General features: G+C 49.3%; 2 protein-coding genes across 2 annotated transcripts; one reads left to right on the top strand and one right to left on the bottom strand.

The window, feature by feature from the left end:
• The first annotated feature begins 8,141 nt into the window (after positions 1-8,141).
• On the top strand, positions 8,142-10,163 carry F5147DRAFT_712672 (uncharacterized protein). Its single transcript, XM_041438368.1, has 5 exons — positions 8,142-8,685; positions 8,736-8,961; positions 9,019-9,154; positions 9,256-9,869; positions 9,961-10,163. Exons 1-5 carry the CDS (start codon positions 8,270-8,272, stop codon positions 10,030-10,032), a joined length of 1,464 nt encoding a protein of 487 aa, XP_041289015.1. The 5' UTR covers positions 8,142-8,269; the 3' UTR covers positions 10,033-10,163.
• A 1,080-nt stretch (positions 10,164-11,243) lies between these two features.
• Positions 11,244-12,493, bottom strand: F5147DRAFT_763118 (uncharacterized protein; the record flags this gene model as incomplete). Its single annotated transcript, XM_041440622.1, has 7 exons — positions 11,244-11,305; positions 11,351-11,383; positions 11,433-11,510; positions 11,596-11,868; positions 12,076-12,158; positions 12,267-12,408; positions 12,463-12,493. The coding sequence occupies 7 exons, from the start codon at positions 12,491-12,493 to the stop codon at positions 11,244-11,246; spliced, it is 702 nt and encodes a 233-aa protein (XP_041289014.1).
• Between the last annotated feature and the right edge of the window lie 102 nt (positions 12,494-12,595).

Below are 12,595 nucleotides of genomic sequence, written 5' to 3'. Positions count from 1 at the left end.
AACTTGTTCAACTAAGCTTCCCAGCTTCCTTGCGCAAGACCGCACTTCTAAGTCGCCCCCTTACGACTTAGCACGTATCCGCTAGCCCTGCATCTTGACGAGCGCCGTCTTACCGAGATCGCCGGAGGAACCCTTGACGTTCCGTCAAGCTGAGAACCACCCTCAGCTTCAGTAGACTCACTCGAGTCGTCGCTGAGAAGACCTATCCTAGTTTGCACACGCCGACTGACGGTCAGCGTAACATACGCCCTCCACGTCGACGGACGAAGTGTCCTCTGGGAGCGTTGGACGCCATCTGGTGAGTGAGGGATGGGGTTATGTCTGGGGAGACAGCGGGGAATCTGGGTGGTGCAAGTTCTTTAGCTGCCTGAACTGTGGGGAGTCTGGGCGAGGTAGGTTTAGCTACCTGAACTGTGGGGAGTCTGGACGAGGCAAGTTCTTTAGCAGCCTGAACTGCGGGGAATCTGGGTGGTGGAGGTAGGACCTGCCGAGAGTTTAAGTACTCCTTGTGAGGACCCAATCCTGATCCGAGGAGGGAGGTCAACCAGTAGTCGGTTGACAAGTCCGAATACCTCGTTGTAAGCATCCGTGTAATTATACATGGTAGCAACACTAACCTCGTGGGAGGGGCCCGAAATTTTCTTTGGCAGGTGCTTGATGCCAGGCACCCCCAGGCACTCCAGATATTGGGTGACCACCTCTAGGCGAGAGACTTCATGGTAAGGGAGCCAGACGCGGTCTCCGGATGAGTATTCTATCTCAAAAAGGGAGTTAGAGCCTTGCCCGTGGTGGTCAGTCACTCTGGAGACGGACCATTCCTCCGGGCAACCAATATCGCTAATTTGAGTGAGTTGCCGGCCGGGGAATCATCTGTCGTCGTTGGGTACATGTGGCCGTAAGAGATGGGCATGAAACACGGGGTGCAGGCCGCGCTGCTTCAGTTCTGCAGGGAGATCTAGTAGGAACACATTGTTTTTGTAGTCGTCTAAGATTTTGAAGGGGCCAATGAACTTAGGCGCCAGTTTGCGTGCGCGTCCTTTGGGAAGTGCAATATTCTCGGTGGACAAGTAAATGAGGTCGCCTTTTACGAAGGGTGCCTCCTTACGCCGTTGGTTCGACAATGACGTGCTTTTAACCCAGGCAGCGATTAAGGCATTGTGGGCAGCCATAACTGAGTCTTTCATCCGTTGGGCAAAGACTGCAAACTCCCAGATACTCACACTTGGTGTTCCATATCATGGATGGTGGCATCATGCCGTAGATGAGTTTGAATGGGGGAGAGTTTCGTGTTGCAGAGCTCGCCGAGTTAACCGCAAACTCAATGGAAGGTAGTTTGATGGCCCAGTCTTTTTGCGTGGGAGAGACACACTGTCGGAGCATCTGCATGATGGTACAATTTGCACGTTCAGTGATGCTGTCGGTTTGGGGGTAGAATGAGGTCGACATCCGGAGTTCGGTACCAGTGAGTTCGTGGAGTCGTTTCCAGAAGGTGCTGGTGAAGAGGGAGTCCCGATCACTAACGATGCGAGACGGCATTCCATGCAGTTTGTACACTAAGTTAAACATGACTTCCACAATGTCGCGGGCTCGATACATTTGTTTAGTTGGGGCGAGATGCACCATAGCCGTTAGGTGGTCAATAGCGACCAAAATCATATCGAACATGCCATTCAAGGTTCGAGATTCGGGGAGAGGGCCAACAAAGTCAATGCCAATCATTTTCCATGGGCGCGTCGGAACCTCGGGGGGTTCGAGTAGGCCGTATGGGTGGCTATTAGTTGGCTTTGACGTTTGGCACGTCGGACATGACTCACAGAATGCCTTTATGTCACTTATCATATCCTTCCACCAAACGTTCTCTCAAAGGTAAGTAAGCGTTTTTGATGGGCCTAGATGGGCCAGGATAGAGTGCGCGTGTGATATGAGTACCTTGCGGATGTGTCGGTCTCCAATCTGTACGTCTGGGATACATAGGACGCGATGGTTGTCATGTTTAATGAATATTCTGCCATTACTCAGCTCAAAGTTCTTATATGCGTGAGGCTGGTCCAATATCTTAGCATAGAACTTGTCTTCTTGATACCTGTCGACTGTTCTCTTGTGGATGTCGACAGATGGGTCGCCTAGGGCAATAACAGAGGCTAATGATGGGGGGGATTCAGTGAGAATGTGCTTTGCGGCCGTTTCGGCTGGGTCTGAATTAAGCTCGGAAGTCATTTGACATGAGGTCTGGACTGTGATGTCATTGACGTCATTGGTCTGGGCTGTTACGCCCGGCATTGTTTCGTCTGGGTTCTTATCGGAGATGTCCAAGGATCTTGGCCCTGTCTGGACAATGACGTTTGTCACATGACTTTGTGGGTGTCTATTTGCCGGTGCGCTGTTTGAGCTCTTTCTTTGTCTTCTGTCTACCAACCCACCCTCCAGTGACTCTACTGGGGGTGCACCCAGTCACAGGGTCACTTTCCTTATTCGCTGTGGAGGTAAGTGCTTGGCTCCTTGCGCCGTTGGCTGACCTTCTTGCTTGCCAGGTGCCTTCGTCGGCAGGGTAGTGCCCTGCACTGCCTTTTGTACTCCCGCCGGTGAAGTCTGCGAGGCAGAGGCCAATTGGACGTGAGTGCTACGTTGCTTGCTGCCTTCGCTACCATCATTGATGCGTTGCATAGCTACACGGGTGGAACGTCTTGCCTCTGTGGCACCCAGGAACAGTGGTGTACCCGTGTAGACTGGCGCCGTCATGAAGTGCAGCAGCAGGGATTTGGGTAAGTCATCATCTTCTACGCTAACATATTCACTTGCTGATCTGACCATGCCTTTAGGCTCATTGCTGTACATTCTGGACAAGGCGTCCACCAGAACGTTGTCTTCACCAGGCAGGTAAGTTATGTCGAAGTCAAACTCACTCAATGCTTCCAGCCAGCGTGTTTGTCTAGGCGAGAGTTTGGACTGGGTGGAGATCCACTCTAGGCCCTTATGGTCAGTGAATATCAGGAACTTGAGGCCAATGAGTAAGTGCCTGAACCGTTTGAGGGACTCAACAATGGCTAACAACTCTTGTTCATGTACAGGGTAATTCTGTTGCGCAGCATTGAATTTACCGGACCAGAAGGCGACGACGTCAGCCTTTGTCGGGTCCACTCCCTGAGACAATACACCACTTGCGCCAGTGAGGGACGCGTCTGTGGTCAGGTTCACCGGCAGGGTGCCAGTTATGGCCTGGGGAAGGTCGATGGCTTTCCGCCGAACATTACGGTGAGCTTCGATGCAATCTTTTATGAGGTCGAAAGCCCGCTGATCAGTCAGGTTCCAGGACCATTTAGTGGTCAGCGCGGCCACCTTCGAGAGGTGTTGCATATCCATGCGTACGCCTTCGCATCCGGAGGCGAGGTAACCCACCGATCCTATGAATTGCATGAGTAGCTCTTTGGAAGTAGGCGTCTTCCAATTCACAACTTTGTCAACCTTATGAGGGTCCAGGTGGATCCCAGCGTCATCTATGACATGACCCAGAATACAAAGCTCTTTCATGAAGAGCTGCATCTTATGCTCACTAAGGTAGAACTGATGCTCCCTTAGGGTATCGATAACTATTTTAATGTGTTTAACGTGATCTTCCGCAGTGTCCGAATAGATAACAATGTCATCAAGATAAACGTCCATGAAGACCCCGATGTACAGGCCAAAAATGTGATTCATTAGGGACTGGTACGTTGCACCGGCATTGCAGTCTCCAATTTGCATTACATGGCTGATCATCGTGCCGTCAGGTGTCGCAAACAGGGTTTTATGGACGTCTTCTGGGACAACACAAATCTGTTCATATGCGTCTTTACTGTCCAGTAGTGAACGGAAAGGTTTGGACGACACATTGTGCAAAATGGTATCAATGTCAGGCAGGGGGGATGCGAGCTTCTGTGTGTTCTTGTTGCGCTGACGAGTGTCCAGTACGGTATGCAGCTTCAATGACCCATCCTTTGTCGTCTTTTTCATCATAATCATAGGGACAGCATTGGACCCACTGACAAACCCCCATCTACCAGTCCAGATGTAGTCGTCGCGCTTCGCCCTCCACAGTGGTCTCATCGCTTCGGGACACTTAGACTGCCGCCACGAGTACACTTCGTTCTCATTAATTAAAGGTATGACGTGGTTGATGTTTCTCAGGGGAGGGAGAGGAGTCTCATGAGCTTCCTTGCAGATATCCTTTGCGTAGGCAAGCAATTCTCGTCGATATGACTCAATCACGTCAGTATCTGGACTAGACCCTTTCAATTCTAGCACCTGAGTCTGCGCGCCTCTGATTGGTAACGGTAAGATACTTCTTATCTTAATTTCTGGGGGGTTAAACCCTAACAGAACTTGGTGTTGAAACAGGAACGGCATTCCAAGGATCACGTCATAAGCTTCTAAATTTGCGATATCAAAAGTACGAGGGCCACTGACGTCTTGGTACTTTAGGTCGACAGTCGTACAAGCCTTTACTGTGCTACATGACACGGACACAGCCAACTGTAATGGGATTGGCTTGTCCAGCAGCGTGTAAGTGAGTTTCAGTTGGTCAACAACGGTGCTTGATATGAAATCTGTTAGAGACCCGGAGTCTAATAGCGCCTGGCACGGCCGGTCGTTCACCATGACAATTACGACAATGGAGCGTGGGAGGATTCTAGTGGTTGACTTGGGCCTAGAAGCATTGCATTGAAGTGTGCGAGTGTCAGGTGCGTCACCCCGTTTCGGCTGACTGGCGCAGAAAAGTTCACTGGATTCATTGTAGTGACGTAGGACAGATGGGTTGATCTGGGAGACGACTGGATTAGTGTCTGGTGGGTGTAATCCTTCGTCGAAGCTTCCACGCTCTGAGTCCAATTCAGGGCCCTCTGTTCTTGCTCTAGTCTCAACCTCACCAGGTCGGGGGTTTCGTGACGAGCCTGTTTCTTCATCATCACTTGTCTCGACATCAAGCAGTTCAGGCGCGTCAGAGACATCCGCGATGGGTTCATTGGCAGATGACTGCGGTGGGGCATCTTGGTTGTGTTCTAGTACCACACCTTTCCAAGTCGGTTTGAATGAGGACTTAGTGAGTACAAGTTTATCATAGTTGCGCAACTTGTTGTCAATTAACCAGGAGACGACGTCGAAGTCAGGGTCGGTCATTTGGTCAAGATAGATGATATAATCATCGTAGTTGTACTTGTCTGATAAGAGGTACGTATTTGGTCCTCTGTGCAGGGAAATACTGAATCGGTCGCTACCAGTAGGATCATATAATGGGTCATAGATCTCATCCGTAGGGAGAGGTACACCCAATTTTAATTGCTCGATGGTGCGGGAGACGATCATAAGTGTTTCCACAGCATCTAATTTGGGCTCTTCGTCCAGGCTGACAGCCATCCCATATAGACCACTAGCGACACCTTCTTCGATTGCGGCATTGCGTATATCGGCACTGGTGATTCCAACCGCACGAGCACCTAGGGTAGCTACTGTGGATCTAGGCCTAAACGGGAGTCGGTGTCGTCTGGGACAGTCTTTCGCTAGATGTCCGGTTTGCTCACATTCAAAGCACTGGTTCAGGTCACACAGTTGTTTTATCTGATCCATGTTCTTTTTAGGTCGAGGTGGGGCTCTGGAGCCACGATTGGGAGGTGTCTGACGAGGTCTGTATTGTTTGTTCCCTTGCGCTGATGATTCTGACACGGCGTTTGCAGATATCAAATTGGTCCTTTGCTGATTAGAGGATTGATATGGCTTAGAGTTCCTTCTTCAGTTGGGATTTGCATTAGATGCATAGCTTGCAACTAGTGTGGGGTTCAGGGCTAAGGCGACATTAGGGTCCCTAGCATTCTCGAGGTAAGCTCGCTCGATACGTAGGGCTTTACGCTCAATTTTATCAAGACTAACAGTATTTGGCTCGTAGCCCTTATCTACTAACGATGCTCTGATGTATGGTTGGCAATTCATCCAGAATTGTCGCACCATTTCTCGCTCATCAACATCACCAACAGTGTCGGCTATATTTCGGAGTCTGCGCAGATAGTCTCGGACGGATAGCTTGACATCTTGCTTGCACTCAAGGAATCTCTGACGTTGCTGCATGCGGAAATCCGGTGGGAACAGGTAATCAAAGAGTTGTTCAAAGAATTCGGTGAGTGAGTACTCTTTCCTTAAGTCCAGAATGTCTCGCTCATAGAAACGATATGCTTGCCCGCTCATATATTTACCAAGCATCCGTAAGCTCTGTCCCATTGATAGTCGAGCTCGGTCCTTCCAGTCCCGGACCTCTCGGACCCACTTCTTGTACATCGTTGCGTTCGCTTCGCCATTGTAGGTGAAAGGTGGGACGTTCTTTATGAATCCTTGCTGATATTTTAATAGATTCAGCTTGGCGCGATAATCTTTGCAAGCGTGCCTTTTGGATCATTTGGTATTGTCTGAGTCACTGGCATGGTCCGAATCTGACTCTAACGCAAGGAAGTCAATTCCGAATTCAGTTACAGTTTCGTCCATGTTCTTAGTCGTGAGTTCTTTGCCTTTCTTCAGGGACTTAGAAGACTTCTGACGTCTCGCCTTAGGTTTTCGTTCGGCATCAGATTCAGTAGATGATCGTTCGCCGTCATCTGCTGACATTGAGTCCGAGTCACTTGGGTCTGGATCACTGTGATCCAGACCAGTCATTGCGCGCTTAACCGAACTCCCATTGGGGAGAATCGATGACGCCCTTTGGTACCTCAAATCCTTGGGTGGGTCTCAACATCGAGGTTCTTTGGGCAGCTCCGGGTTATCCAGGTTCACCCCGGGTTCTTCGCACCTGGACTTGGTGGGTTTAGTGTCAGTAGAAGGTGGAGTACGGCCTGCTTCCATTACTTTCTTTCGAGTTTCCTCTTCGCAAGTCTGACTTGTGATTACTTGATTCTGAAGCTCACGAATCTGTTCTTTTAGATTTACGACAAGGTTCTCCTGCTCTGCGAATTTGATGCAAGCTAGGTTGCGATACCTTTGCAGAGCCAGGTTCTGTACCTGGAGTGACTCACAACGATCATCGTCATTCCAGAGTCTTTTGAGAGACTTGTCGGAATCTCGAGGATCGGGCTTACTCAAACGAGCTGCGTGCTCGTCGATCTCGGTCCAACGTTCAAACAGATCATCTGTTTCAGGTGCGTCCTTATTTGCTTCTGTAGCTCTTCCTTTAAGCTCATATGAAACCCGAGGTGTTGAGGTCACGGCTTGGACTATAGGTTTGAGTACTGGGAACTCCGGTACTTCTCCAATGTCATCGTCGTTAGGCATGTCGAACCAACTAATATTTTCCTTAGATTGACGTGCGACAATGTTAATATTGGTATCTAGGTCAACGTTTCTATCGGTGCGTATCCTAAAGTGGGACGTCTGTAATCCGCTAACGCTGCCTAGTATAGGACTAATGCTCATCATGGCGGACCCTTCGCCCCCATCTGTGAGGGGCAGTCCTTGAGTTTTCGATGGGGCTCCCAGAGCTCCCAGCCATGAGTCCGTGGATAGCTGGTCACTGGTTGGGGCTTCCGCCCTCAGACTCAGTGACTGCCTGACTCTAGCGACAGCCATGTCGCGAGTCCATGCGCTCTTGACACCCAGGTCAAGAGCACCTGTGTCAATGCTCAACCCACTCACTACAGCTGGGGAGCTCAGCGGAAAGGTACCTGGTACGTTTTCATGGTCGTTGTCGTTTGACATTTTGATTTTTGTTTTCAAGATTGAAGGGATAGGGATTTTTGTAAAGGGGGTCGTCGACGTACGAGGGTGATCAGTCCTCGTTGATGGCGGCCGTAGGGGGGAATTTTATTTAGATTTAGGGAAGTTCAAAATATGTGGTGTATGCAAATACGTTCACACGATAGAGTCGATAGTTGAATAGACTTATTTCAGACAAGAGAACTGTCCGAACTAAATGTTATTCGGGGGGGGGTAAGATCAACTACTCTAACAGTAGATAATGCGGGCCTTATATACTGTAGAGTAAGGAACAATAAAGTAAATGAGAAAACTTATGGGAAGATGTTGCCTTGTAATGATGAAGGCTTTTAGGAACGCTACACACTAGCGGCGCTATGCCGAAATATTATATAAGCATCTGGCGCTCCTGGTCTGCTTCTATGAAGTTCTATCACAACCATAGCCTTATCAATGTTTACAATAGATGGCAAATTAACGTTAACGCTCGGCGAGGCGTATACGTATATATAGTCGCAGATTGGAATTGACACTGGATCAACAACTCTTACAATTCGCAGTAATGTCGAACTCGCCAGCTTACTCACCCCAGACAATCAAAGCTCACACCATTTCGATCGAATCCCTAGCAGATTATAACATTCACTCCGTGCGCATCACCTGGGTTGATCTAGTCAACATTGTTAGCATCCGAGTCGTCCCTCTCAAATCCTTCCATCGACTCCTCGCCTCCTCCAGACCGGGTATAACCATCGCCAAATGTGTCTTCGGCTTCGTAATTAACAGGCTCGCAGCTGGGTTTGGGCCTACAGAGGAGTATCTGTTTGTGGTGGACTTGTCATCTATGAGGTTGTGTCCCTACGCCCCAGGACATGTAAGTATTATGGGCTGGTTCCAGGATAAGGTTCCTGCTCCAGGCCGCATCCTTGGCACGGGTGTGCCCATGTGTCCACGATCAGCACTGAATCGTATCGTCAAGTGCGTCCTCTCTAACACCACATTGAATGCGGACTCACTTGAACATTCAGCACCGCCAAATCTTACAATGCCGCGTTCCTTGTTGGATTTGAGACTGAATTCATTCTCCTCAAAAGCACCAACCCGATCGAGGCGATCAACCCACACGGGTGGAACCACACGCGAGCGCTACCTTCCGGAGCCAAGGAGACAGAAGTTCTTGAGGAGATTGCACATGGACTCGTCAGGAGCGGAATCGAACTGATGATGTATCATTCTGAAGCAGCGCCGGGGCAGGTTGGTTTACCTGACTTTTCGTCGCTTTTTTCTATATACTGATTTTTTGCAACATAGTACGAGATCGTGACGGGTCCACTCCCACCTCTTGAAGCTGCTGATGCCCTCGTGCACACACGGGAGACCATCACCAACGTCGCAAGAAAACACGGGTTTCATGCGACGTTTGCACCAAGGTTACATATGGACACCTGTATGTGTTACGTGTTATTCCTGTAGTTGATCATTCTCTCCGCCTTCTGCCAATATGTTCACACCCTGAGTCTACCTTCTCTGATTCACTCTCTCACATAGGTGGCAGTGCAGCTCACACTCACATCTCCGTGCACCCCATCAATTCCGAGCATCCATCCAAACTTCAAAATCTGAACCAATCTCCAGCGGACACATCAGACAATCCTATCACCCCTCTTGAAAGCGTTTTCCTAGCTGGTGTACTCAATCACCTGCAAGCTTCCTGTGCGTTCACGCTCCCCCTACGTGCCTCCTATGCACGCATGCTCGATGGAATTTGGAGTGGCGGAACATGGGTCGCGTGGGGAAGGGATAACCGTGAGGCGCCCGTACGCTTGTGTATTCCTGCTGCGTCTGTAGACACAGAGGTTGCGACCAATGCTCCCTCGAAGAACCACTTCGAAGTAAAATGTGTAGACGGCACGGCCTCCCCTTACCTCGTTCTCGCCAGTCTCATCGGTTCTGGTCTTCTTGGCATCCAATCTCAAGCAGCGCTCGTAGAGCAAGATTGTGATACGCCCGCTGCGCTGATGACTGAGGCAGAAAGGGAGGCAGTGGGCGTAACGCGGCGGATGCCGATGTCTTGGGAAGAGGCAAGGGCCGCATTGGAGGCAGATGAGGCATTGAAGAGCCTTCTTGGAGGCTTTGTAGAGGGATTCTTAGCAGTGGGGGAGGTGAGTCATTTGATCACTGGATTTATTGTGTTGTATCTTCAACTGGTCTGTCATATCATTTTCGCGGGTGCTGATTTATTGTTGTTTTCAGACGTTGGATGAGCTTTTACACGCTCCAGCGAATGAGGCGGAGAGAGTACAGATGCTCGTTGAGTATTTTTAAGATGAAACGGCAGGCTCTTAGGTTTCTTCGATGGTTCCCGGTTTTGATAGCACATGGTTCACTTACTGATACCAGTGTCGTAAGAATAATGTCTTCAAGTTTCAAAAATACCAACATTATTCACAGCTTTTTGGAGCCTCGGCATCTCGCGATCCTGGTACTGCCTTGGCGACGATTTCATCCATCAATGCAATGGCAGTGACATACAGAGTGACGCTTCTTGTGCTTGGCTGATTGTTCTTGGCTTCAGGCGGATGAGCGCTAGCCAAGTCACGCGGTGATGCCATCAACTGCATAATGAATCGTTACGGATACGTGGATACTGGGCGGTGCGTTCTCCACGGCGGGATGTCTTCGAAGGCTTCGATACTATGATAGCCTGATAGCCGAACAAAGAACGAGGCGATGGACATGATGTGATGGATGCCCTGTTAGTGAACTAGGGAGGGGAGTAAAGCTTGAAGGTGTGGCGGCTGCTGACATGGCTACATGATCGTCAAGACAGAGTCTGTGAATGATGCCAGTTGGTGATCGCTAATAAATCGATCTCTCCTTTTCAGCTATGTTATAGGTTCGTAAAGAGCAAGTGATATATATTGTTGTTGTCTCAATCTAACCATGACTGGGATCTCTCGGTTGTTGCATCCTCTGCTGCGATGTCATACAATTGGGGTAAGCGAGATAGTGCATATCAAGGGAGTCATTGATGGCCCTATGATATCTCCCGCACTCACATTGGAACAACAGGTGGCCTCCCGCCATGGTGTGGTACGTCACTGGGCTCCTACTAGTACCTGGTTGGGATTCGCAGCTCACCTCATCTCTTTCAGACGCGCGGATCGGGATCGGAAAGCGCTTTCGCCCAGATAGCTTATATTATATTTATATCATCATTGTAGTGCTTACTTCCAGTAGTCTACTAAATCCTCGCCATACTTCTAAAGCACAACACAAAGACGAGAATTCCGGTTTCTTGGCAAGTTCAGACTTGGGAATTTTGGTGATGATGGTGCCTACGGCTGATGTCTTCTGCCACGCATCTTTTCCCGTGATCATCTCATAAAGTAGACTCAAGTTCAACCGTCCCTTTGTCCGGCTTACGAAGGCAGTCACAGGATGGCCCGACTGCAAATCGATACGCTAATCGCCAACAGCTGTTCGGTTTCTTGTGTCAGTATTACTCGACTCCGTCGAAAGATCAGGATTTTTGTCTATGTCTTGATTTGTACATAAGGATGCTGCCACTGGGCGACATCGGACGTTACACCTGTAGCTGTGGTATTATAATCCATAGTGATGGGGACAGACAAACACTTACATTGCCGGGCGCGGACGAACGAGAATCTTAGATCTACAAAGCGATTCATAGTGACCGTTGATGGGGAGGGACAAACACTTACATTTCCCGGCGCAGCCTCCGAAGGAGAGGTGCTCACCGGGGACAGCCTCAGACGGATAATCGCATAGGAGGGATGTATCTTATGCATGGATAGCTAAAGTGGAGGATATATTGAGGTTTTTGGCTAATAGTAAGCCAGTTAGATATATCCTTCCCCCACCAACAGGTGCACCAATACCCGCTTGCATCGGATCGGATAAGTGGAATTGCACTTGTGACATTCTGTATCAAGGACAGCACCAGCTGAGCCATGTCGGAAGCTTCGCGCGAAAGGGGTACACTCCTAGTAGAGTATCTAGCGAATGGAACATTGGTGGAGGATTCGAGACCTGGTTCTCTGCTGTCTGCAGAGTGTACTGGTGGGGAAGGAAAGGCAAAGGCGCTGGGTTTTTTTTGCATGGATGGAGCCATCACCAGCATGATCGGTGGTTGTCGATCTGGGTCCGTTCATTTTGGGGCGCCTAAAACGAACTGCGAAGACCTTGACAAGATCTTTGATCTGCTGCGAAGGGGACATTTTGATCAGATGGGTCAGAGGATACTAGGTAAGAGGGAATAGAGGTAGAACAGTACCGAGTTTTATAATGTTAGGCTGCTGTGCATAACACAGCACGATGCACATGCCTCGTGCACGTACTACTTACCCAGCAGATACCATTGGCTCTCCACAGCTTCACCACTCAACCTAATACACAGCAGCAGCTGAGGCTGTGCCTCGTACGAAATACTATGTAAGAATTAGCCAAGGCGAATTGAATGAGAATGTGTGTTGCAATGGGCGGTCATTGGCCGCCTAGTTGAAGCTTGAAGTGTGTTCTAGTACTAAGTTGCGTACCATCTAAGTAATTCTGGTGACAGAAACCTTTCACCATACAAGGCATAGCATAGAAGGAACAACTGCCTTCCCTCGTCGATAGAACGTGGCTCGTATAGTGGAGAAGATTGATCACTACAAGCCACGCCATTCAGTTTCGGTGCTGTCAAAGAAGCCTCATCAAAATGACATTATAACTAACTTGAACGCCACAAACCCCGTGCCTTCCAGGCCCCGTTACAACTCATCTTTGTCGCATGTATCACTGGACTCTGCCCACAGGGTGACATCAGTGAACCGGTGAAGGTTTTAGAAAGGTATATATGATGATATATAGCACATAATCACAA

The sequence above is a fragment of the Suillus discolor genome (genome assembly GCF_016758755.1).
Source record: "Suillus discolor strain FC423 chromosome Unknown F5147scaffold_59, whole genome shotgun sequence".
Taxonomy (NCBI): Eukaryota; Fungi; Basidiomycota; class Agaricomycetes; order Boletales; family Suillaceae; genus Suillus; species Suillus discolor.
The sequence above is the reverse complement of the archived record's forward strand: the minus strand, read 5'-3'. Positions and strand labels throughout refer to the sequence as shown.

What these genes read in the sequence shown, in the direction of transcription:
- F5147DRAFT_712672 (XM_041438368.1), top strand. Translation starts at nt 8,270, where the DNA reads ATGTCGAACTCGCCAGCTTACTCACCCCAGACAATCAAAGCTCACACC. An exon ending in CTGAAGCAGCGCCGGGGCAG is followed by an intron (nt 8,962 to 9,018) that starts GTTGGTTTACCT and finishes TTTGCAACATAG; the next exon opens with TACGAGATCGTGACGGGTCC. An exon ending in AAGGTTACATATGGACACCT is followed by an intron (nt 9,155 to 9,255) that starts GTATGTGTTACG and finishes TCTCTCACATAG; the next exon opens with GTGGCAGTGCAGCTCACACT.